This window comes from Augochlora pura, chromosome 3, assembly GCF_028453695.1.
Source record: "Augochlora pura isolate Apur16 chromosome 3, APUR_v2.2.1, whole genome shotgun sequence".
Taxonomy (NCBI): domain Eukaryota; kingdom Metazoa; phylum Arthropoda; class Insecta; order Hymenoptera; family Halictidae; genus Augochlora; species Augochlora pura.
The window spans coordinates 6,462,562-6,487,462 of NC_135774.1; the positions used below are offsets into that span (position 1 = coordinate 6,462,562).

Sequence of the window (24,901 nt, forward strand, 5' to 3'; positions counted from 1 at the left end):
ACAATAATGGATCCTACTCGTGCACACCTCCAGGCCGCAGATTGATCCGTTAACGAGGGCAGGAATAGAAATTTTCTTTGCTCTGATTAATTGATGATTCACAACTGAGACAAAATTCATTCTGAATTCGATGTGCAGTAGAATAGTAGGGATGAACGCGCCAGCTTAAGAAGAAAAGTAAGTGCGTAGAAGTAAATCTCATTACTTTATTACATAAAGTTTTCCTTTTACATAACAACTTGAATTCTAAAATTTATAGCGTATTGATCTTGTGCTCTAAATACCTTGATTTCATAGTATATTCATATTTACTGAAGAAAAACATTAAACCATACAGAATTAAGTTATTCACCAGTTGTGTGTGTATAATATTAATTCGTAATGTATACCTATGGATATTTTTGTTAGAGAAATATTGTTATTTTAGTTAAGCAAAACAAAATCATATTAAGATAATAAATAAAATCGTATGACTTTTTACAGTTAATAAAAATTTGTCAAGTTTAATGTTTATGAAAAATTCTGTTTAAATAAAATTGACATAGGAAATAAGTTAAACATTATTCAAATGGAACTTAATTTAAATATCTATTGAAATAAATAATTGAGGAATAATTTTCTGACACTATGAAATTAATTATAATTTATGAGACCTTTAAGATATTTAAATGTCACGTACATAACTATTAATTTATTCAAATTACCACTACTTGTAGAGTTTAAGTTGTCAAGAAGAAAGCGAAAGTAATCACGAAGAAACTAAAATTACGGTGTAAGGAAGAAGACAGTAATACAATAATAGGACCTATTCCTGTACGCTTTTCTGATTCTCTAAGATGATTCGTACATCAGCACTATTTGATTGCGCATCTAATCCACAATGAAATGGTAGGAATTTGCACGCCATCTTAGGAAATAAAAAAAAAAGTGTACAGGACAAGTCCCATTACTGTTGTTGCTTAGCTTTGAGTGGGATTTAGGGAAGTTTGGCTGGTTCGGATGCTGTGGAACGCAAAAGTGTTCTGCTTGTGTAGGACTTGTAAAAATGATCTAGTTACACAGAAATCGTCTTTAAAACTTTATTTCCTGGTTAAAGATGTTATCTCCAAGCCTCCAAAAAATAAAGTCAGAGTATTTTTCCGAGGAATCGAGTTTTATCGTTCCTTCTTCTTTTTCCTTCCTTGTCCAATAGGAAAATTGGGGTCCTCTAGCTGGATGCTGATTCGTCGGATGACCCGTCTTCCGATTGCAGATTGGTGGTGATTGGTGGTTCGACGGTGCGCGTGCTGATGGAAATGCGCGAGAGTCGAGCGCGCAGGGGTAAAAAGCCCGCCGAAACGAACGGAGTGAGGGTATGCCGCACGCGAAGATTTCGGCTCGAGGACAGAGTGAGAGAGAGAGGTCAGAGAGAGTTCCGAGAAGTCCCTATCTAACGATTTACGACGTCCTGCACTTTAGAGATCCGGATTTGAATTGGACGTGACATTATCTATATTCCTCGATTAGTCTCGCTAAATAAAGGCTCGACGATGAATTCGTGGGAACTCTCTCGTTATCTCCTTACATATTCTCAGTTATTCCTTTCAGGCGATACAGTGTCTCTATATAAATATACGATATAAATCTGTACTTATATTCGAATTTCCCTCTGTCGGCATCAACTAAGTTTATAATTTGCATAACCAGAGGTGCTTATTTATAACTATGTTCGCGTGATCACGCAACAATAGTAAAGTAACCGCCCACATGTAGGATATGAGATTTTATAGTAACAAACCAATAAAACTGGAATTAAGGAAAGAAATACTTTCATTGTATGTCTTGAATATCTCAAACATTAATAAATCAATATCATTTTTAAGCAAAAGAATGTACAATAAAATTCAATAACAATTAATATGAAATATGTAAAACTTAATTATATCAGTTAAATGTTAACCATGAAATATATAACTTAAAAATGAAGAAACAACGCTATCTTTAATTCGCTACAGATATCCTATCTGAGCGCCGTCTATGGTGATGCATTTTTCATAGCTTGGCGTCAGTTTATAGACTATCTCAGTAATGCTAAATCGAAGACGGAAGTGTAAAGAGTTATGTACTGCCACTATTACGTTCGTGTCTATGTTACAGTCATATGCAAATATGGCAACTGCAGCAAAATCTGGACCTCAGGATATGCCTCCTAAGGGAGGATATACCCCTTATCAAATTGAAAGAGTTCCACTGCGTACTGTTATGGGAGGTATTTATAGAACACATGTAATACAGTATATATAATACACACAACCATTAGTGACTATATGGTGTAATTTTGGTTAGAAAATTTTGTATTGCAAGAAAAGCTTCAAAGATTAATGCATAAACATAGAGGCACTAATTAAAACCAATCACTTTAAACCTATTTAAGACTTTGTTTTCAAAATTCTGGTATAACTGCACATGTCTATCATATTTTGTTATCAAATATACAGAACAGTATATTTAATATATATATAATATATTTAGTATATATATATAAGTATACAGAACAAAATCGGCTATTAAAATAAAACAAAACTTATTTTGACCTGATATATATGTTTGTATATATGTCAGGATTTAATATAAATGGTCATTCAGTTGAAATTATTAATGATTACGAAATAATTTTCAGGTCGTCTTGGATTTGCAATATTCTTAACTAGTACATTTGGAGGATTTTATTTGTATGCTTTAACTTATAGAGATATTAAAAAGAATAATCTTGAAATGAGAAGTGCACGTCATGCTCTACAGCCAATGTTGGAAGCAGAAAGGGATAGAGCGTAAGACTATTTGCATAATTTTGTATATTTTTGATGTTTAAAGTAAAATAAGCATGTATATGCATTTAGGAAATGCTGTTGTCAAAGCAAAACATTAAATTAACCCATACTACTGAGAAATTACTTTATAAATGATTTTACTAATTCTTTGGATGTTAAGTAAGAATGGTGAAGCAATAGTAGTATTAATAACTTATTTTCACTTATTCTGTTTTGCAAGTATTTCTATCTTACTAACAACAATGTGTGTAAATGTCATATAATTTGCATTCCATTACAAAATCCACAATATTAAATACAAATCAAACCTACAGTAAAATATTTATTAATAAAGGAACCCTGATTGATATATACTGATATTAATGGAGTTTATTTAAATGGGCATTAAACAATATAGTTATAATATAATCATGAATGCTTTTTACTTTAAGGTTTTTTATCAAAGCTGAATATTCTATAAGAATGTACAAAAATCATATATGACAAAAGATATGCAACAACAATTAACCACTTAACTGTGTAAATATATTTGAAAGATATATTTTGTTACGTGTTTTATCGATCATACTGTGTATAATTTTTTGTACAATTATTTTAAAATTATCCTAAAGCATGCAAAATGTATGACTGTTACCATAAGCAATTTGACATAAATCGTAGGAGAAGTATTTTTATTATAAGATGTAAAATTGCCATTTCCTTATGACGTGTATACACGTTGTATGCAGTTAACAGGTTAAAATAAAAATTGTATTATTACCTTTGAGATTTCAAATTTATATAGTAAAATTTTGGTAAATATTTATAAAAAGACACAACTTAGGGATTTTAATGACCTTAAAATATGTTGCTAAGGTGTGAGTTACTTAACATTTGCATCTAAAATAACTTTATTCTTTTTAACATTGTTACAAAATGTGTGAAAAAGAAAATGTTTATTTCAATGAAACTGTTATCATTATAAAGTCAATAATATTTTAATTAGTTTAATTTAATTACTAAAACAGAGAAATTGAATTATGTACAATACACTAATCTTAAAATTTGTAGTTTTACATATATATTGTACATGGTTAAATTTGTTTTTTCAGTAGCTATAACATTACATTAAGTAAGATAAATTATTTTTAGAAAATGGCACTAATCTCAAAATATCGGAAAATATGTTCTTGAGAGAAAATTTCTTCTATCACAAAAATGTCCATATTATAGCAAACATATTTTATTTATACATTTTCTCACGAAAAATTTAAAAAACATATCAGTTAAAAAAATTTTAAGTAACTGATCATACCGAGAAATAACGTTGTTCAGAAATTTTTACTTTGGCAATATATTTCAAGATCTTATTATCTTCGACACCAAATAATTTAATAGTTTTGTTTAAATTATTACAATCGTAAATTATAAAATTATAAAACAAACACAACTTGTTGATTTCAGACATAAATCTTAATTTAGTAAAGTGTTAACTTAGTATCTTGAGTACAACTATTTTTGGAGAGTGTAGCAGATTTAAATCAGATATCATTGGTATTGTGTTGAATATTTGAATGGCTCATTTCTTTTGTTAATAGGATACTGAAACATATGAGACTTATAAGAAAGGAAGAAACTGATTTAATGAAAAATTTCCCAGGATGGAAAGTCGGAGAATTTTTCGGAGAACCAATATTTAAATCGTTGCCTGAAGATACATATATTGAACCTAATTTCTTTGAACTAACAGCTCATTCAGATCCTAAAGTATTGAGAAACCGACTTCTGGCTAACTTTGTTTTATAAAGTGTATTTATATCTTAGTAATTACTATATTGTAAAATATAATAGAGACAAATAATAATAAAGTTATTACACTAGTACAAATACATAGAATTGCGTTTAAATAAGCGGTCTATCAAAAGAAATTGAAACCTTAATATCTCTTATGATACTGGATACTTGGTGAAACAACTGGAAAGAAGGCGGCTCTACATTACAAAATTATTAAAAACATGAAAGAAATTCTTTTCATTTCAGAATACGTTTTTTGGTGGCGCGTCACGGCGTCGTCAGTAATAGCGACGAATTGTGACGTTATATGTGTGGACTATATTAAAAGTAGGACCAGAATTTGGTGATGAAAAACTTATATATTTAGCCTCGTACTATATACTTCTTTCCTTTGGAGATCTGAGGTCCTCGAAATCTAATCCAACTCTAAGAGGTCTGTTTTCCTCGAATGCTATTCCAACTCTCTTTCTAAAAAATGTTTTCTGTCCAGGTAAACTGTCACCCCTCTCACGCATTTCTAGTACTCGCTGATTGGTTTTCCATGATTTTAACAATAACCAACCAGCGAGTCTGTTTCGAGAAAGCACCCTTCCCCTGCGTCTTAGCGCGTCCTTTTGGGAAGTTGCTGTCATATGTAGGGTAGGAGCGACAGCGATATTTTAACAAAGATTTTCAACGGGAAATTCCTGCAGGTGTAATTACGGCTGGTCACCGTTGTAAACCATCATGGGACTTACTCTTCGGAGCTTTCCTTTTTTATGACACGCCTTGGTTATTGAGGCCGAGAGAAGCGAAATCCTAAAACTAGCAATAAAGTATGCGTTCTCTCGGCAGGAAAATTATTTTAAATCTAAATTGCCTACCAGCCGTTAGCGAAAAATCCTAGATTCAAAAATAGCCCACCAGGTACGTCCGTGTCATAAAGAATATTAGTGTTGGGCACTAACATTTTTGAAAAATTTTGAGTTAAAAGATTGAGAAAGACGCTTGCCATTGAATAGAAATTGGCAAACCCGCCTTAATAAATATCGGATATGTATAGAGAGACTATAAACGTCTAGATTTTGCTAGTTTGTCGTGACTCGACGAAACATAAAGCACATATGGTCTGTATCGAATTTTAAAAGAAAAATGAAAATCTTTTACAACAGTGAAAGGAGAACTTTATTTACAAAAAACGAATGCTTCCTTCAAAGTAAGGTTTTTCCCAAATTTCCTTCTCAGCTTAGCTTTACCCATAGCAGTTGCTCGAAAATTACCTACGCGCTCAAGTTTTGTAATACTTCTTATGGCAGAGTCACATTTATCAACTCACCTGCAAATGCAGAAATGGAACTTAATCAATTATGAACACAATCAACGATAATTTAAAAACATCACATCCTAATCTTTTCTTGAAGATAGACTTTTTCTGCATTCTTAAAAATTGCAATTTATTGCTGTTTAAATACGGATTTATTTTCATAGGAAACATTGTCAGATCATTTGAAATTGTCGAAAAGTCGTTAGATTGAAACAACTTTTTCAAAATCGTCTATAGGTTTTTCAAAAATTGTATTGTGAGCATGTCCTTATCATCCTCAAAATTCTCAAAACGAGATCAATTTCATAATTTGACGTATCCATCAATGTTTTTAAAATAGTTTCTTCACACTTATAACGCGTTGACATTGGGACGCATCGATAGGCAACATATTCTGCAAAATATTTTATGGCATTTTTGTCGTAGCTACCTTTCTGTTCGACAAATGAGGAAGTAGGTAGGTCAGTCACCATAAACATTTCATACAGTTTTCATGTTTCATTCATATCTGTTTGGACATAACATAGTCCAACCATTTTATGGGTCCGGGCTCGGTTCCTCGACCGTTCTAGCGAGGAGTACGTCTGAGTCCATAAAACAATTATATCCGTAAACCTTGTTGAGCAGCATGGCTCAACCATTTTCCGTGTCCAGATTTTTCATGCTCCCTTGTTATTCCATTGTCACTTTCCACTTCCTCTGCCACCTCTCCTTCCAGCTTCCTACCAGCTAACAAATAAAAGGCCCGAAAGGGAACGAGCGAACATCATTACCAATTACCAAGTACGACTGAACACTAGACTTCGACAACGCGTCGACCAACACGACTTTTTGTACCACCGGCAACAACATTATATCCACGCGTCTCTTCATTATATCGTTACTAAGTTTTAAAATATATGTGTCAAACATTAATTATCGGGCGCCGTTTTTAACCGTTCCCGAAGTGACGGATGTTGAGAATTGACATACCGAAACTCCCATCCAAGCACATACAATATCATTTAAAAGAGGTAGAGTAGTCACTTTACAGATTCAGCAGATCGGTATCTGATTGAACGGATTTCGTTATAGAAATGGTATTAGCCAGAGGATGGGTAACAGCTAGATAAATATGAGATGGAGTCACTGACATTGTCTATTAAAAATGATAAAGAAACTCAATTTAAATAGAAATATTCTTCGGATTGACAAGTGGCATTTTCTCATAACTTTTAGATCATTAGAGGTATTGCAATGGAATTGTCCTTAAAGATATTTAAAACATAATTATTCTTAACTTTAGAGAATTAAATATTTTTTGCATTACTTGAGCAATAGTTTTGAATTAATTTTAATTGATATTTTTTATAAAAACACTGTCTAATTATAATTTTACGACCTATCTTTTACTTTCTAAATATATATTTTTAATATTTTTATATAAAAATAACTCATACTTTAGTTTTCGAAAAAAAACTTAAATTATCCGACATTTTTGGTTTTCCATATTTTGTAACCACAGCTTGTAATACAAAATTTGAACAAATTCTATAATATGTGGCTTGATGTTCAAAATAAGTCATATTTTTTCAAAATTTTATAAAGCCATTGTTTAAATCGTAGCCGTTAGCGGAGTATTTTTCCCTAACGTGATTTCTATGCTTATTGAGTCGCGTGACCCCCGGGTGGTGCCTTTCAGGGGGAATCCGCGAGCCAATAATAGTAGATAGAAAAACCGTGCTGATATGCTTGATTTCGGTTAAAATTCGCGAAGTGTACACCGTTGAAAGTCAAATTCGGTGGACACGTTAGAATATTTCAAACACGAGCGGTGACGTCACACCGCCGAGAGAGAGAGAGAGAGAGAGAGAGCAACAATATTGAGACAAGCGAGATGGATATACGTGACAATCAGCGCCGCGTGTCGGCTAATCAGGATAGCCTGGCATTAGCTTAACTGACTGCAAACAGTCACAATTGAACAGTCCGGAGAGGAGGCTGAGAAGATAGTCAGGAGAAACCACTCGAGTGCAGTTAGCAGACAGTGTCTCGCTGCGAATCGTACGTGACGATTTCACTATCGACTCACTCACGCTGTCTTGAGAGCAAGTTTGAGCGGAGCACACATTGCTACCGAGTTCCGAACAGTAAGTCTTTCGACAGAAAACTCTGAGTAGACGAGTTACATTATGTCTTGAGAGCCAGCTCGTCCGGAGTAGCTATTGCTGCCGTGACACGAGCCTGTCAACTAATGTCTACCTGGAGCTGACAGCCGAAGGGCCCGCTCTGGCCGGGCGAAGCACATTTTGCTTATGCCGGCCGATGTTAAGCAGCGTGACCTGCAGGTCACGCTGCTTAACATCGGCCGGCATAAGCAAAATGTGCTTCGCCCGGCCAGAGCGGGCCCTTCGGCTGTCAGCTCCAGGTAGACATTAGTTGACAGGCTCGTGTCACGGCAGCAATAGCTACTCCGGACGAGCTGGCTCTCAAGACATAATGTAACTCGTCTACTCAGAGTTTTCTGTCGAAAGACTTACTGTTCGGAACTCGGTAGCAATGTGTGCTCCGCTCAAACTTGCTCTCAAGACAGCGTGAGTGAGTCGATAGTGAAATCGTCACGTACGATTCGCAGCGAGACACTGTCTGCTAACTGCACTCGAGTGGTTTCTCCTGACTATCTTCTCAGCCTCCTCTCCGGACTGTTCAATTGTGACTGTTTGCAGTCAGTTAAGCTAATGCCAGGCTATCCTGATTAGCCGACACGCGGCGCTGACTGTCACGTATATCCATCTCGCTCGTCTCAAATCGCTGCTCTCTCTCTCTCTCGGCGGTGTGACGTCACCGCTCGTGTTTGAAACATGTCCACCGGATTTGACTTTCAACGGTGTACACTTCGCGAATTTTAACCGAAATCAAGCATATCAGCACGGTTTTTCTATCTACTATTATTGGCTCGCGGACTCCCCTTGAAAGGCACCGCCCGGGGGCATCAAGACATCACGAGGAAGGTGAAGAGTTCTGTCAGGTCAAATATCCTATTTTCAATACGCTCAACTTTAAACATTCATAGTAGTTAAAATACTTACTCAATTTCATTAGTTTTTTCACTTCTAATATTATCAATTTCTAAGAGTTTTCTATGCCACTGAATTTCTCGATCCGGTTCACCGTACATCGGTAGTCGGGAGAACTATGTTTGGTGGCAGTAATGTTGCGTGCTCAAGCATTTTGAGTACTACTTTAATAAATAACTTTTGCAAACATTCAACGTGTATCTATAATTTATTAGAATTATTACATAGTGTTTACAATTTCAATTCACTGATTTATACATTATACAATTATTGCAGTTATTTGCAGTTATTTGCAGTAGCAACTGGCAATGGAAAACTGTAGTCATTGGTTACTCTTGAAATTATCACACTGATATACAACTTTGCATCTAACTTTCTTTCTACAACATTTCAAATTTTGCACTAATCTAATAATAATATGGGGCCAAGAACCCCACAAACAACACGTATGGAGATTGGGGAAGACGAGGGAATTCTGTGGGTGATTGATAATGTCGATAAGTTACGAGAAGTGAATACGCGGGTTCGAGTCGCGTGAGCAGTTCCCCCTTTTCCTCCAATATCCTACAATAATATATATTAAATAAAATCCATTTGATACTGTCATTTAATTTAAAACACTGTGAAATATTGATCTTCTATTTGATTTTTAAGTACACATATTTATATATTTCCTCAATATTCCTTAAGATGCACAATGCTCCATCCAAGAACTAATCGGTCAAAGCCAGAAGAGAATAAATTGCAGACCCCATTGTCTTGTGTCCAAGCTACAGACGAAACCATCCTCCGATGACCCTGAAATAGTTTGTAACAAATATTTTAAACAAACGCACACACATTCTTTATGCATGAAATGTGTATTATTTAACACAAATAAAAAACCTTACAGGTTTTTCAGTGACTATTACACCATCCGATAATTGATTAAGAAAAACCTCTCTATATAAAATTTCAATCCTGTACCTTGTCTGGGATAGTAAATGCGGGGTAAATTAGATTGTGCGCTTTGTTGCGCATTTTCTCCTCTCGTATGCTTTTTAAAAATTTTGAAAAAAGCAGCATATTTTGGTTCTAAAGTCGCATACTCTAGAATTTTTTATTGCAAATTGTGGATGCAAAGAGTTGAAAACCAAAAGACATTGAAACATTGCAAATTTTTCAAAAACAGAAAAAGGAACTAATTTTGTATTCATGCCCTGATAAGATATTTATCACAAAAAAGTTCCACTCGTTGATTTTACTGCAGGTGTATATTAAGTAATTTTAAACGTTATTACATTGAAACAAGTAATTGTTTAATCTGGAAAATGCGATTAAAGAAATTAAAAAATTATGCTGTGCACAATAAGGTAAATTGCCTCACATTGTACCTTGATTTTCTTAGTTTAACTTTTTTATTTTTAATTTTTCATGCATGAAAATTTTTTTAACATAATGGTGAGATTCTTTCAATTAAAATAACATGAATCACGACAATGCTTTAAACTCAGACTATATTTAAGTAGTAGTAAACATTGAAGGAAAGGGGTGATACTACAAAAACAAGAGTCAATTTAGCCATTAATTAATATAATTTAAATTCAGCTACTCAGACATAGGTTATATAGTGTAAGTTCCACATTATGTTATTTCTAAGATCATTTTTTGTTATTGTATTTTATAATATATGTAATCGAAATTATATCGAGTTTGATTTTATTTTAATCAAAAACATCTGTCCAAATTACAGTCAGTCACGAAAATATTCGGATACCACTATAGTTTTGACTATCATAATCCGTACTTCAGAAATGTAAACAATGAGAACAAAAAGAGGTTTCACGTATGTTACTATGAAGTGTGTTTAGACTTCTAAGTTTACAAAAACGTAAGAAATATTTGTTTATGATACATGGTTATTTAACTAATAAAAGAAAAACGATTGAACACATTTAAAAAAAAAATTTGTAACATGCCAACGCGATTACGGTACGTCAGAAAACATATGGGATATCAAACAAAATATTAATTAATAAAAACAAGATTTATATATCGCGATATAAACTTAGGTTTGATAATGTTCGAATATTTTCGTGACCGACTGTACATCAATTTTGTCCAACTTTAAAATTCAATTTTAAAATGTTGAAAATAAAAAAGTTGTATGTATTACTATATTATGAGTTGTTATTCCGGGAATTCTAACCAAAGGAACCCTATCGCGTACTGCATCAAGGTTGAAGTGCCCACTTCACAATAGTGACGTGCAGAGCCGAACAGCGCAACTATTCTTTTACATTTATTTTTACATCTTTTTTTCAAAAACATCGACTTATTATTTTTTTGACAATTACGTACTATGATAAGAAAAATCTGAGAAAAATTGGACACACTGTTTGTGATAGTATCTTATTAGGGCAAAAATATAAAACTATTCCCTATGTTCGAAAAATCTGACTAAAAAATTGTTTTCAAAAATTACAATTGGTTAGCATAATAAAAGAATTTAAAAAATTAATTTTATAGATTTTGGTAACTTTTATAAATGCTGAAATTTTCACAGAAACGGTTGACACACAGTCAACTATTTTTTATTGAAATTCGTGAAAAACGATTTTCGCGATCGGTAATTGCTTACAGCTCATTTCAAGGTCAACCAATTTCGATGAAATTTTCAGCATACATATAAGTTAGCGAGATTTACAATATGTATTTTTTAATTTTTGTTACGAGCTCTAATAAAAAAAGTTTAGAAAACAATTTTTTAATTTTTTTGTACCAACCAGTTGTATATTTTCTAACCAATGTTGTGATCATTGTCTAGTAAATTAATTGCTCTAACATTTCCCAAAAATTTCAATCGCTTGGTCTAATCATAAAAAGCTGTTCCGTTTTAAAAACTATACGAATACTTTGTACACCGACTATATGTATGTATATTATTAAAATATGTACACAATTCCATAAATTTATATCGCATAATTTCCTAAAAGGAAAGTATCCTGTAAAACATTCTTTACTTACCTGCCTACTTGTTCTAGGTAATCTAGCCAATCGTTGACCACTTAGATCGAATAACCTTATCTGCCTATCGTCGTGTGGAATTGCAACGATACCAGTACTAGAGACAGCCAAACGATTTGCAGCACTGTCGCCACGAATTGTAGCTAAAGGGCTTCGTATATTTCGTAATTCCCATACTTTTACAGTTCGATCATCCGAGCCTGATACGATTTTATCCTCCCGTGTGAAAACAGCTGATGTTACTGTCCTAAACAAACACACAATTAAAAACATTTCACAGCAATACCTTCTAACACTTTATAATATACCTATCTGATAAAAGTACACTCATGAAAATCTAGAATTTTGAGTACAAACGAACACTGTAATATTCAAAAAACTTTATTATTATTATGTTAGGAATTATTTCTTAAAATATGGATTTATAGAATTCAACATACAAACGAAAATCTCTCAAAATTATTTAAACTTTTGAGTTATAATAATCGGAACTGTAGAGCAAGCCTTCATTAAATTTCGTAACTTGAATTGTAGGAGCAAGGACTGGCATGATATTTTTTATGCAGCAAGTGCAAAGGGTTTCCTGGAATGTTTTGAAATTGTTGCAAAGATAGATGATGTCATTATATAAATTATCTACAAACAGTTTATCAATAAAACTTTTAAAATCATGTTAATTATTAACATTGAACTGAATTAAAAATTAATTTAGGTAAAAAGTTTTTATAATTTACAAGACTAAACTGAGTATTTCTAAACTAAATCTAGTGTTTGACAGATGTACCCATATTATTAACATCACTTCAGAATTTCATAATTTTTCCATGAATCCTTTTAACTTCTATAATTACAGTACACATAAATCTCAGATGTTTACAGAATTTATAATCGAACATGTTTTATTAAAAATATTAAACATGAAAGTAGGTGATAGTGTTTAAAGGAAAGATTCATTAAACTAGGAACCATAGATTACGTTGAAAAAATAGTTCTTAGGATCACTATAAGAGGCATATTAATATTTTTCAAGTTATTAACATTTTCTTAAAATGTTTACATTTTGTAACACATATACTGTTGTAGAATATTTATTCTATATTATTCGAAGTGCCTAAAACTATTTTCTCATTCACAATCGTTTCAAAGGCACTAATTATAATAACTGTATAGGAATTTTAATTACATAATTTTACTAAAAGTAGTCGAAACTTCATATAAAATGGCTTGCAACTTACTCTGTGTGAGCCTGAAAAACGGACACTGAATGAACAGGTTCCCTGAAGTCCCACAAACGAAAAGTACTGTCCTTGCTTGAAGTGACACAGAGCCTTTGTGTGTGATGGGTAGAGACATGAAAAAGTTCTTGATCGTGACCACATAATGTGTGTATAATATCTCCAGTTTCTACATCGTAAAGATTTGCTGTTCTATCCCAAGAAGCTGTTACCACCTGTTCTGCATCAGGTAACCAATCTGCAGACATCACTACACCTGTATGACCAAACAATTCTCGAACTGGCGTTCTGTAATGTGTCAAACGAATTTCATTTTTTATTTGTTAACCGACTTACAATTAGTATACTATTCTAATCGAATTTTTATTTTATTTGAAAGCCATATGAATAATCATCATTTAAAATTCTATATAATTAAAATATTTCTCTACCTTGTTTGTTTTAGAGATTTCTATGTGCAAATTATTAAAATATGAACGTCATTGTCTTCTGTGTTAAAATTTTTGCATACAAATATAATTAATAGCAAATTAAAAAACAAATATACCATTAATTACCTCAGAGTTGGCGGCTCTTCTTGCTCCTCGTTTATAGAACTTATGCCACTGATATTTTTATCAGAAGATAATACTGAAAGGTCTTCATTCGAATTTTGTCTTTTAGGAAAGTCCCAATCAACGGCTGCTTGCCATACATGAGCAGAGTTATCCCCACTGGACGTTAGTGCTAATTCTTTGGTTGGATGGAAGCGAACAGAGTTAACAGATCCAGAATGTCCTAAAATTTCAATTATAAGCTTTTTGATGCAAAACTGTTAACAGGGCAATATTTATTGTGAAAAGTCAAAATTGTTAACCTACACAATTTTGAGATATTCAAATAAACATTTATCTTTTCGATGTCAAATTAATACCTTTGTTTACTACTTATTATAATTTTTCAAATTTATATATTGGTAGTGTGCATTAACAAACCTATATATTGAAGCAGACAGCGTCCACTATCTACAGCCCATACTCGGGCTGTATGATCGGCAGAAGCTGTAGCAATAATTTGACCTAATCTTCCAACAGAAACTTCCCAAACACCATCTCTATGACCAGAATATTCTCTTTGCATACTACATGTCATAGTTGGTGTTTTAAAACTGGAAACAATTTTGCTTGTCTGTGCTTTCAACTTGTTTGAAGTTGTTTTTGTTTTCTGTGTTGAATTCCCTGCCATGGCTGATTAATAAAAGATATTTCAAAATATGAATAGTAATGGTGCAGCAAAATGTTTTTAGAATATATCATTACATAATTACATTTTTGTTTTGAAAGACTTTTTGTGTCTGGGAAATCTGCAACATCCCCAAGAGGCAAGCTCCGTTCTCCAGAACCATAACATTCTCTTTCAAGTTTTTCATTAAGAGCATCAACTTTCTCTTGCACTAAATTAAATAATATTGCAGAGTTCAGTAACAATGTTGTTGCTGAGCGTTTGTTGGTTTGTAATAGTTCATTTAAAATAAGTGTCTGGTATGTATAAGTATTATTACAATTTCATAAGTATAGCAGACTATACATACATCCTAAGTTTTCTGTATAAAGAATTTCAAACTCCTTCTCTATCTGCTGAAACAAATCCAATAGCCGACATCGTAAAGCAGGTGGCAGTATACTATCATCTGGGTCTATACGGAATGCAGCAAAGTGGAGTGCATTTGATTGCAAAGGTGTAGAACCACTTTGAGATTGCAATTCTGTATCTGTACTACTTTGTACCCTTGGGATAGAAATTCGTTTGATTTTTCCTGAAGATTTGTTTCCAGTTGCTATAGATGGTTCTCCTGGCATCTTTTACTCTGAAAATTTTAATCTATTTATAATGCTAATTTTAAATATATCATACTATCAATTACATGTATTTTGATAACTATATGGATATGGACTATAACGTAACTGATGGTACAATTGACAAGGGGTTAAGTCCATGTTAAAAATAAGCCAAAGAGAAAGAATAATATCTTTTCATTTATGACTTTGTCTTTGAATTAGTATGTAAAATTAATATGTAGTTGCCATATGCATCATTTGATGAAAAACAGAACCTTGAATAAGAAAATATTATTCTATATTCTCAACTTATTTTTTTACATAAAATCAGTACCTATTTGACTCTACCACCAGTCATATGACAACTACATAACTATACTTTAAATAACATTTAACATGAGATACAACTTCACTAAATGTGAATTTATATCAAATAAATACACATAACTTTTCCTCTTTCTAAATAACTTCTTTTATAGTTTTGAGATAAGTCTTAAAATATTATAAAATATGTCACAACAAATGTAATAAATATACCAATAAAGAGTTTATATAAAGTTAGTACAGTGCCCAATATATCACATCTTTGCAAAGCAATAAAATGGAATCATCTGTTCAAATTGGTCAGATATCACATTTGAAATAACATTTAATATTAGAAACTACGTTTTATTTCTATATCAACATTAACATTATAAAAGTAAATCTAAAGACAGTGTTTAGTTTACAAATCTCTATCGTGCAATAAATATGTATTATATGTCAGGCCTGCACAATTTAAACTACAATTAAATTGTGTACTATGAAATATGAAATGATAAATTCGTAACCATTCACAACTTGTTTACTTGAATGATTGATTTTATATTACCATGAAGTTAACACACTTCTTAATTAACGACTATTTAGTTCCTTAAGATTAACAATTAACTAAAATAAAAAAAGAATAATAGTAGCAGTCAATGAAGAATTACATAAGTCTTAATGTAATACTAAAAACACAAGCTTCCCACACTAAATCAACCAAATTGTAAATCACTAAAAATTCAATATTTCATATAGACATAATTTGAATCGAAGCAAGAGCAAGTTGCTTTAAGTCAGAAGAATTATGGTAAAGAACTAAACCATAACTAATAATATGTTTAAAATTAAGAGGAATAAGAGTATCAAAAATAGTATATATACGTTTACTTTACACAATAAATTTGATAAGATTATTTTTCTACGGAACCAGTACTGTTGGAAATGCAGCTTGCGTACTGAATTATTTATATCCTTACTTGTTGATAATTGCCCCCTAGAGCAACAAATTATGCAGACCTGTTTATATGAAGAACAATAGATAAAACGCTTAACATTAAGAACAATATAAATTGAAAATATTTTAGCTACTTAAAGATAGTTCAAAATTAACTTCTTTTTATTCAATGGGAAATAATTACAGTCAAACCTTGAAAACACATGTATATTCATGTAACTCGTTCGCTTTATGCAAAAATAAGTTTTTTCACTTCTCTCAGAAGTTTATTTCTATAAATCAATGTTTTGCAACTGCTACTTAGAAACTGTGATGAATATTTCTTTCTTTAAATTATATTTGATGATAACAGAAAAAGATATGATAGATGTAAATTTCAACATAAATTTAGTAATGCAGAGATAAAATTACTGAGATTGAAGGACCAGTATTAAAAATTACTATATATAGTTTTCATACGTTGAAATTATATTTGTTAAACTACTTCAATTTGACAGCTCCATGCTCCATAGGCCAGAATTGTTTTTGGCATTCAAGTTACAAGGTCTGACTATATTAAAATATAAATGTTATTTGACTGTACTCTGAATATATAAAAATATCCTATCTCTGGAACATTAATATTATTGTTAATGTATCTAGTTTTAAAAAAGTGTAATATATGTATTGTGTCTATATCTAGTTTTAAAAAAGTGTAATATATGTTTATATTAGATTCACAATTAACATTATGATAATATATTGAAAAGAATTTCGTAAATTTTATACTTACTTCTATAATAACTTAATCCAATTATCAAATTGAAAATGATTGACAATTCCGCTTGCTTCAATAAAAATTCTTTAAAAGACAAACAGTAATAATAAAGGGTTATATTTTCTTCCGAAGAAGTTTAACCTTGCTTTTTATGACAGTTTTATTTGTATTCCATATAATACATGCATATAAAGGCCACTTTATGTATTTCCCAAGTAATAAAAATATACGCTGAAAAATATGTCATCATGTTAACCAATCGACGTACTTACCATGTGTCTTTTTTCTCGCGTTCGTTCTTGAATAAATACATGTCATCACATCAATTTCAATATTTATAGTAAAATATTTACATTTGCTTCGAGAATATTGTGAATACTTTAAATGTCAAACGTACCACGCTTACTGAACTAAGGTTAATATATAATGACGAAAACAAAATTAAACGTGACGCATACGTATGAAGAAACACATAGAAAGGTGTATTTGATTAATCATAAGAATTCAACTTTAAAATAAATAATTAATTGTACTGCATTGACGATACATAGCAACTCAATCGAAATTTAAAATGTCCAGCTGATTAAGTCGTCATACCTATCTTACCATTACGGCGACGTAACTGTGAAGTTTGTCACGAACTGAAATATAACTTGACTAAACATTATGTTATCATACTTAAGTGTCAAATATTCTCAGCATTTATTGATTTCATTTTAACGATAACCATTTCTTGGCATTAATAAATTCAGTTGCGAAATGCGATTGTCATACGTAAGTATTACGTATGAAGTGAATATACAATAAGAAGCAAAAGTGTGAATGTTTTGTAGGAAACATTTTTTGTCGCATAATCGGTAAAGTCTGAGGAATCGTATGAATAGTAATAATTGAAAACTGACTGTTCAGGTTTTTAAAAACAAAGCGATTCCATAATTTTAGAATCAATGAATTTTATTACAGGAGTGGGTTAGTCAATTGACTTTACGAATTTAGCAGGTCGGTAACCGTCAGTACAGATTTTGTTACGGAAATGGTATTACTCAGAGATGTATCGATACTTGAAAAATACGAAGTGGAGCCACTGGTTTTTTCTTGTGGTGAATGTAGATAATTAACGTATTCTACTTTATCGACAATTTTTAATATTGATAATAAATCTTATTCCTTATTTTATTTAGTAACTTGACAATTTCATACCAAATGCTTGATTAAATTATACATGTTGAGTAGGAATATTTAAATCATATAGTTTATTTATATAAAACATCTATATTTATTTAGTGACCCCAACGTGATACTTTTTAAAGGAAGATTAAGTTATTATTGTTAATTAAAATACTTTAGGTAGGGTGTCGTTTTCAGCAGTTACCAGTGATAGAAATCGCATTTATCGATGGTAAAACTTTCACCGTTTTGTACGGACCGCTTTACTCAAATTGAAACAGTTTTTGATACAAGTAGAATCTTCTCAGATAATACTAAGTTCCAGTATACAATCATAAATTTAGACAATTCAATGCTTCTTTTGTTTCGGATATTTTAAATAATTCTCTTTCGGAAAATAAATATGAAATTTTTAAAAAATCGGATTATTTTTTCATTTGGTGAATTAAGTGAATCGAAATTAAGCAGATTGATTAGGAAAAATGAAATGTTCGATGGAAAATCATCAAATTTCTTACTAAAATTAAGGAATTTGGCTGATGGATTATTTAGTGAAAGTATATTTAAAACATTGTTTTTAGAATGACTTCTAGACAATGTTTGAGGCATTTTGACTGTTAGTCAAAGCTAGACGTTAGTCTAAGTTAGACGAAGCTAGCGTTACAAGCTGATAATATTGTTAAAGTAATTAAAACAAAAAATATCTATAATGTTAATTCGAAAGAAAATTTAATTTTTCATCCAAAAAGGAAGTAAAACCAGATATAATAAATTTGCAAATTTAACAATTACAAATATAGATGGAAATTTTAAATGTTAATATAAACAGAAATCATTTTAGAAGAATACGTTTTCTTATAATTTTTTAAACGTAACAAACATTGGTACGTGATTTGGTCACAATAATATACAAAATGTTATGCAACAAACAGGTTTGAAAAATGATAAAAAATTGTATTAGAAATAATTAAATTACTATTATTATTATATAATTTGTCCAAGTTCTCTATTATCTTTGTGGATACTTTTATTCGTATGCTATGCATGAAAGGATCAGAATAATTTTGAGTTGTTCAAGTGTAAACGCACACTAGAGAGTCGTAAATTGTTTCTTTGTGCTATAGCGTAAACCATAAGAGGTGTATGTATCCTAAACCTAAACAATTCTCTTGCGATCCGGTGGCCGAGGCGCTCGTCCCTTGCAAAATTTCATTCACACCACGCGTTCCTGAACGCCATGCCTTGGACGTCAAAGATCCAGCAATTGGCCATCATGGAGAATCATATGGGGAAAAATTTAAACTTTTATATTTTTCGATATACAGTAATGTGTCACTGAATGTCGTAGCATTATTACTGTGTCAACTGTAACTTATCAATTTTCTTGTTACACCGCCGCCGACGTTCGACGAAGTCGATGAACATGTGTGCTGCGGAATGCTCGGTGGTTTCTTTTTTTACGCGAATTCTCGGAAGACAATCGACAATAAAATAACATAACTTTCTCAATTTTAACATTTTAAAACTGATTTTTTTAACATATTGTTGACAGTTTTTTTTATTAAAATAAGACTAAACATCACATAATTTGGTTATTACTTCTGATTAAACACATAAAAATAATCATATAATTTCGAACATATTGTTGGAGCACCCACTATATGGCCAGCGCCAACTTCGTTCCTTGTGGTGTTGAGGATAAAAGAAGGGAAAGAAGAGAGTCGTTAACGATCTGCCATTACGAACGGTTTGACATTTGTGAACGATTTGTAATATTAAACAAATATTGTAAACCTGAATAAAGTACTGAGAATGGTCAGAGGAAGACCGAAAACGCGAGGCGCGGCGGAGCGCAACAATATATATATAATTAAACATATAATTGGGATTATATTTAGTTATTTAATACTTAATGTGTTCTTCGTTTTATTCCAATATCGCTACGACTATATAAGAAAAATACATTGTTATACATATTAATAGTAACTGTGCATTAAAAAGCTGAATTGATATTATACATAATTATTTGTATACTAATTAGATAAGTGCAAAATTATATTCTATGTTGAATTGTTTTGTTGCATTCATCCTTAGAATTGTCTAGTGTCGTGGCTTACGGTCATGATTTTCCTCTATTTCCAAGAGCTCTTGAAATTCCTGGATTGATGAAAAAAGTAAGGTAAACTATTCCCTCATACTCTCCGTCAAACGCATAGAATTATTCCAGCGAATGTCTGTCGAATCAAGCACTTTCATTGTGTATGTCAATGAATGGAAACAATTCTACTCTGAATGTCTCGAAATGAAGGCTGTCCACTCTAAATATTAGGGTGTCCCATAAGGTTCTTCCCTTTTTTGATGCGAAATGTATACACGATATTTGTTGTTTAAGGTGGATTTATTATGATATATATGAACCGTTCTGTTCTATAACCTTCTTCCATCTTTCAGGAAGCCTCATTATGCCCTCTTTTCAAAATTATTGAAGCTTATTTGCAAAATATTCATCTAGGTGCGTTTTTATTTCGCTTATGGATTTGAAAGATTTACCACGGAGAGAATTTTTTAAGGAGAGGAACTAGTGATAATCGGATAGAGCAAGGTCTGGGGAGTACGGAGGAGGAGGTAGAACGTCCCAATCAAACTGTAATCATTTTTGCCTTACGATCAACGCAACACGTGGTCTTACGTTGTCGTGATGGAAAACGACGCCTCGTCGGTTCGCCAATTCTGGCCGTTTTTCTGCTATGGTGGCTTTTTAATTGATCCAGTTGATTGCAATATTTGTTAGCATTGATCGTATCACCTTGAGGAAGGAGCTCGTAGTACACTACACCTTTCCAGTCCCCACCAAATGCACGAAAGAACCTTCTTCGAATGAAGGCCAGGCTTCGCAACAGTTGAAGGTCTATTTTCCTTAGATCAAGTGCGTTTTTGATGCACAATTTGGTATAAAATCCAAGCCTCGTTTTCAGTGACAAGCCTCTTTAAGAAAGAATCCCTTTCATGTCGTTGAAGAAGCAAATCGCACTTAGAGACGCGGTTCATAAGGTCGGTCTCCGTCAATAGGTGTGGAACTCAAACTTCATATCGATTCGCATATCCCATCTTGATTAAATGATTATGTACCGTTGTCTTCGGAATATTAGTGGCATCCACTATCTCACGCACTCTATATCGCGGATTTTCAGTGAGCACAGTCTTGATAATGTCCGTATCCGTCGTTGCTGGGAGGCCGCTGCAGTCTTCATCTTTTAACACGAAAATGCCAGCTCTAAATTTTTTAAACCAATTGCAGATGGTCCTAATAGTCGTAGTACCACTCCCGTAAACGGTGCAAATCTCGTCTGCAGTGTCCTTTGCGCTATTGCCTTTTTTAAAGCAATGAAGCATAACATGCCGTAAATGCTTCTTTTGGCTCTCCATATTGAACGGTGCAGAAAAAATTAAAAAAAAAACTTTGTCACCAACGAAACGTACTTTGAAAGAGCTCCGGGATGACTGAAAACAATGTCATAAGCGGCTAAGAGATAAGCCTGCATGTTTATATAAACATAGCCACTTAAAGTCACTCATAGCGTGGCGCGGAAAGAACTTATAGGACAACCTAATATCTGTCGTAAGTAGGTCTGAACAGCATAATTTCATCGATATTTTCTTTCGAATTACACACATACCATATTTGATGTTGTCTTAAATATCTCTTATATAGTTAAGAATCGGTTTTTCTAATGCTTTTTTCATAAATAAAATAAGTTTCTTGATTCTTATAATGAATAAACATAGTGTAAAGTTTGTCGTGTTTGGTATCATTTTAATTGGAAGAATTTGATTATTATATTAAAAAAATTTCATGTATGAAAAATTAGAAATAAACAAGTGAGGCCATCGCTTTTATTCTAGTATTACAATGTATTCATGGGAATGTACACTGGCAATATGGCAGTTGATTCCCCAGGTACTTTCGTTCGCCCCGAATTTCTCTCTCTCTTTCACAAGATGTCGGTAACTAAGGGCGAGCCGCGAGGCTCACATAACCGTGTCTTCTCTATGCTAAAAGATCATTTTTGATTTTGACTTTATGATATTCAGCAAGACATTACTGTATTTTTCATAAAAATATTATGAGTGAATTGGGGAGCTACTCACTGATAATATTACTTATTAATAAAAAATATCTAATTACAATCAAATTTTGACACATTTTTATCAGGGAAAGCTCCTCGGCTTAATCTTAATGCTTTTGTAAAAGTATATTAAAGTGCGTGATTCCCCATCTGTTCACATTGTATATCGTTAGTAAGTATTGTGTCTTTGACACTCGGGGCTTCCCACCGACAATGCATTTATTCGAGCCACCAAAATTTAATCGAAGTTTCGATACCTCCTAATAAAGATACACGTAGAAGATGAAATTTTTATCGAACACATGAATAAATATGACTCGAAATAAATTCTCATCTAATACAATTATTTATTCGATGTTCGTCGAATAAGGATGTTTTTATTATTACCACAACAAGTCCGTGGATATTGTTAGTGCATTGAGTGTACATCTATTGTGACGTTGTCCCGTTTTGACCGACGACCAGGCTGGAAAATGAAGGCAGCTTTGTGGATTTTATAGGTCTTTTGGCAGGTTTCGTATAGGTCACGGCTGTACGTACTTGGTTCACGCGACAGGACGCATGACATTCGAGAATTCGATTCAGAACGCATAAAGAACCTTCTGGACGCTAGGCCCTAGAAGAGTGCCACACGAAACACTAAATTCGATTTCCGAATGCGAATCTCGACTTACGAACGATTAAACTGGGCGCGGCAAGGGCAAGAGTTTGAATTCTATAAATAGATAGGACGGTTCTCACGACAAGAGCGGATCTCGCAGACAAAATAAATCCTCGAACATAAGGCTCCAAGTTATTTAATCCTCATCAATGTTACAAAATAGATGGCTTCGAGATCACATCCAAGAGCCCCGCGTTCTTTATACAATTTTAGCGATAGTTGTTCGATTGCAGCGTCGAGCAGATCTCTGCACACCGGATACAGAGATGCAACCCGAAGAGGTACTTGGCCTGACATTAAATTTTCTGAGCCACCACACGAAAACGGATTCGCTGAGTTACGACCGATTGTCGGTTTGGTAATACTTCCAGAGCCTGCGACACCTAAACCGGAACTCTAGCTTGGTTTGCAGGAGATTTACAATGACGTAATGCGACTTGAGTTTGCTCGGCAGTGACTTCTCGCGATTTTCGGCAGTGATCGCCTGCCTTTCCGTATCCCAACTCTACACTGTATCTAGTCTTAGCCCAATGGATCTGCCCGATTTTCTTTCCTGCCGCTCTTGACGATAATGAATCCAGCCAAATGGCCCCGGGTTGCCACCTTATCATCACCCATGCTTGTCGACAATCTTCTGAAGGGAATAGAAGATATTGGAGCTCCTCGGGTATATTCGCTCCCTCGCGATAATAGAATGTCCGATGCTACTTAGTTGTCTTGAGTCCTGGTAGTCTGTGGCTTGTTGGGCCCATGTGGGATAATCAATCCTTAGTCTACCCGTGCGCACAGGTTATTTGGTTTGGCAGTAAAACAAGAGAGGCCCTACGAAGCGAGCTGTCCAGGGTGCCTCACAAAGAGTTGTGGTCTCAGATACGGGATGCGCTAAAAATGCTCGACCGTACTAGGCGCGTAATTTGTGTCAATCACGAATCGGAATCTTAACCCTAATCTTCCTCAAGAAATTGATCTGAATTGTCTCTAGCGTGCGGATGGCCTAATGATGGGCGGTACGATCTTCGACGGTCTGTAACCATCATAACAAAAGTGACGTCGCAACATATATATATATCATGTTAATATAAAATAAACTTTGTATTAATTGGCTTGATATAAACATACTCAAAGTAAATTTAAATTTCGTAACTATTTCTTTATGAAATTGAACATAAAGTGATTGCAATTTGTGATTGTTATTAATTTTGCTAAGATTGATCTTTCTTGAGTATTAAATAAATTTCGATTTTATTTATGCAATATTTGTTTTCACTAGATATCTATATTTATATACATATTTACTTTCATAAATATCCAATTTAGATATAATAATTTGAATCAAGATATTCTTTCAAATTAACATACCTTTAATACTCTAGTTGTACGCTTTAGACACAGCATTTTTTAAAAATGGTCTTTGGTTCGTTAGATCTGGATGAATATAAACAAAGTTACGGAAGTTTAAACATTAAGCTTCTTTTAAAATGGTTGTTTCTACCTTTTCGGGTGACAATGCTCACTTGAAAAATCGTTGTCGGACTGTACTTTATTCCGGGTCACATGATTAGTACATGGCGAAATTTTGAAGTTTACGTTTATTTTTATTACTTTTCCATCATTCTCAGGATAAACCATTATGTATTTCGGACACCTGAGGACGTGTATAAACATATACTGTACAAAATTTTCATTGCTTGTTGATCAGGCCCATATTGGCCAATTCACTGGTCATTATTTTCGATTGTATATTATTACGAAAACATTGCATTTGCATACGTTTCCAATAAATTAATGGTACAGAATAAGAGATCTATTAGTAGTTGGTTGGTGTATTTACACACATGTGAAAAAGTTACACAAATTTGACGAAAAGTTGTGTGAGAACACTTTTTTTAGGCTTAAAGACAATAACAAGGATTAGGTACTTTGTGAAA

The 24,901-nt window shown here is 32.8% G+C and overlaps 3 protein-coding genes across 7 annotated transcripts in view; 1 reads left to right on the plus strand and 2 right to left on the minus strand.

The window, feature by feature from the left end:
* The window catches only part of Chchd3 (Coiled-coil-helix-coiled-coil-helix domain containing 3), a 2,908-nt gene extending 2,812 nt beyond the window's left edge, over window positions 1–96 (minus strand). The window contains exon 1 of the mRNA XM_078197634.1: window positions 3–96. The gene's annotated coding sequence lies outside the window, so the exon portion shown is untranslated. The remainder of the gene's footprint in view (window positions 1–2) is intronic.
* A 1,971-nt stretch (window positions 97–2,067) lies between these two features.
* On the plus strand, window positions 2,068–4,676 carry Nd-b16.6 (NADH dehydrogenase (ubiquinone) B16.6 subunit). The gene is made up of 3 exons (XM_078197145.1): window positions 2,068–2,248; window positions 2,660–2,810; window positions 4,388–4,676. The coding sequence occupies exons 1-3, from the start codon at window positions 2,068–2,070 to the stop codon at window positions 4,593–4,595; spliced, it is 540 nt and encodes a 179-aa protein (XP_078053271.1). The 3' UTR covers window positions 4,596–4,676.
* A 4,552-nt stretch (window positions 4,677–9,228) lies between these two features.
* Window positions 9,229–17,707, minus strand: Wdr37 (WD repeat domain 37). Of its 5 annotated transcripts, none has more exons than XM_078176440.1 (9): window positions 17,616–17,707; window positions 17,034–17,249; window positions 14,754–15,029; window positions 14,490–14,615; window positions 14,158–14,409; window positions 13,741–13,960; window positions 13,184–13,471; window positions 11,949–12,195; window positions 9,229–9,740 (listed from the first exon to the last, which is right to left on the minus strand). In XM_078176440.1, exons 3-9 carry the CDS (start codon window positions 15,019–15,021, stop codon window positions 9,618–9,620), a joined length of 1,524 nt encoding a protein of 507 aa, XP_078032566.1. In that variant the 5' UTR covers window positions 15,022–15,029; window positions 17,034–17,249; window positions 17,616–17,707; the 3' UTR covers window positions 9,229–9,617. The 5 variants fall into 5 exon arrangements, with proteins under 5 accessions (XP_078032566.1, XP_078032565.1, XP_078032564.1 ...); XM_078176439.1 differs by having other exon boundaries at window positions 17,416–17,653; XM_078176438.1 differs by having other exon boundaries at window positions 17,034–17,102; window positions 17,291–17,653.
* Between the last annotated feature and the right edge of the window lie 7,194 nt (window positions 17,708–24,901).

Coding starts and splice junctions, on each gene's coding strand:
- Nd-b16.6 (XM_078197145.1), top strand. CDS start 2,068: ATGCTAAATCGAAGACGGAAGTGTAAAGAGTTATGTACTGCCACTATT. Junction 2,249..2,659: donor ACTGCGTACTGTTATGGGAG/GTATTTATAGAA, acceptor AATAATTTTCAG/GTCGTCTTGGATTTGCAATA. Junction 2,811..4,387: donor GAAGCAGAAAGGGATAGAGC/GTAAGACTATTT, acceptor TTTTGTTAATAG/GATACTGAAACATATGAGAC.
- Wdr37 (XM_078176440.1), bottom strand. CDS start 15,021: ATGCCAGGAGAACCATCTATAGCAACTGGAAACAAATCTTCAGGAAAA. Junction 14,410..14,489: donor AAGTCTTTCAAAACAAAAAT/GTAATTATGTAA, acceptor TTTATTAATCAG/CCATGGCAGGGAATTCAACA. Junction 13,961..14,157: donor CTGTCTGCTTCAATATATAG/GTTTGTTAATGC, acceptor TTGAAATTTTAG/GACATTCTGGATCTGTTAAC.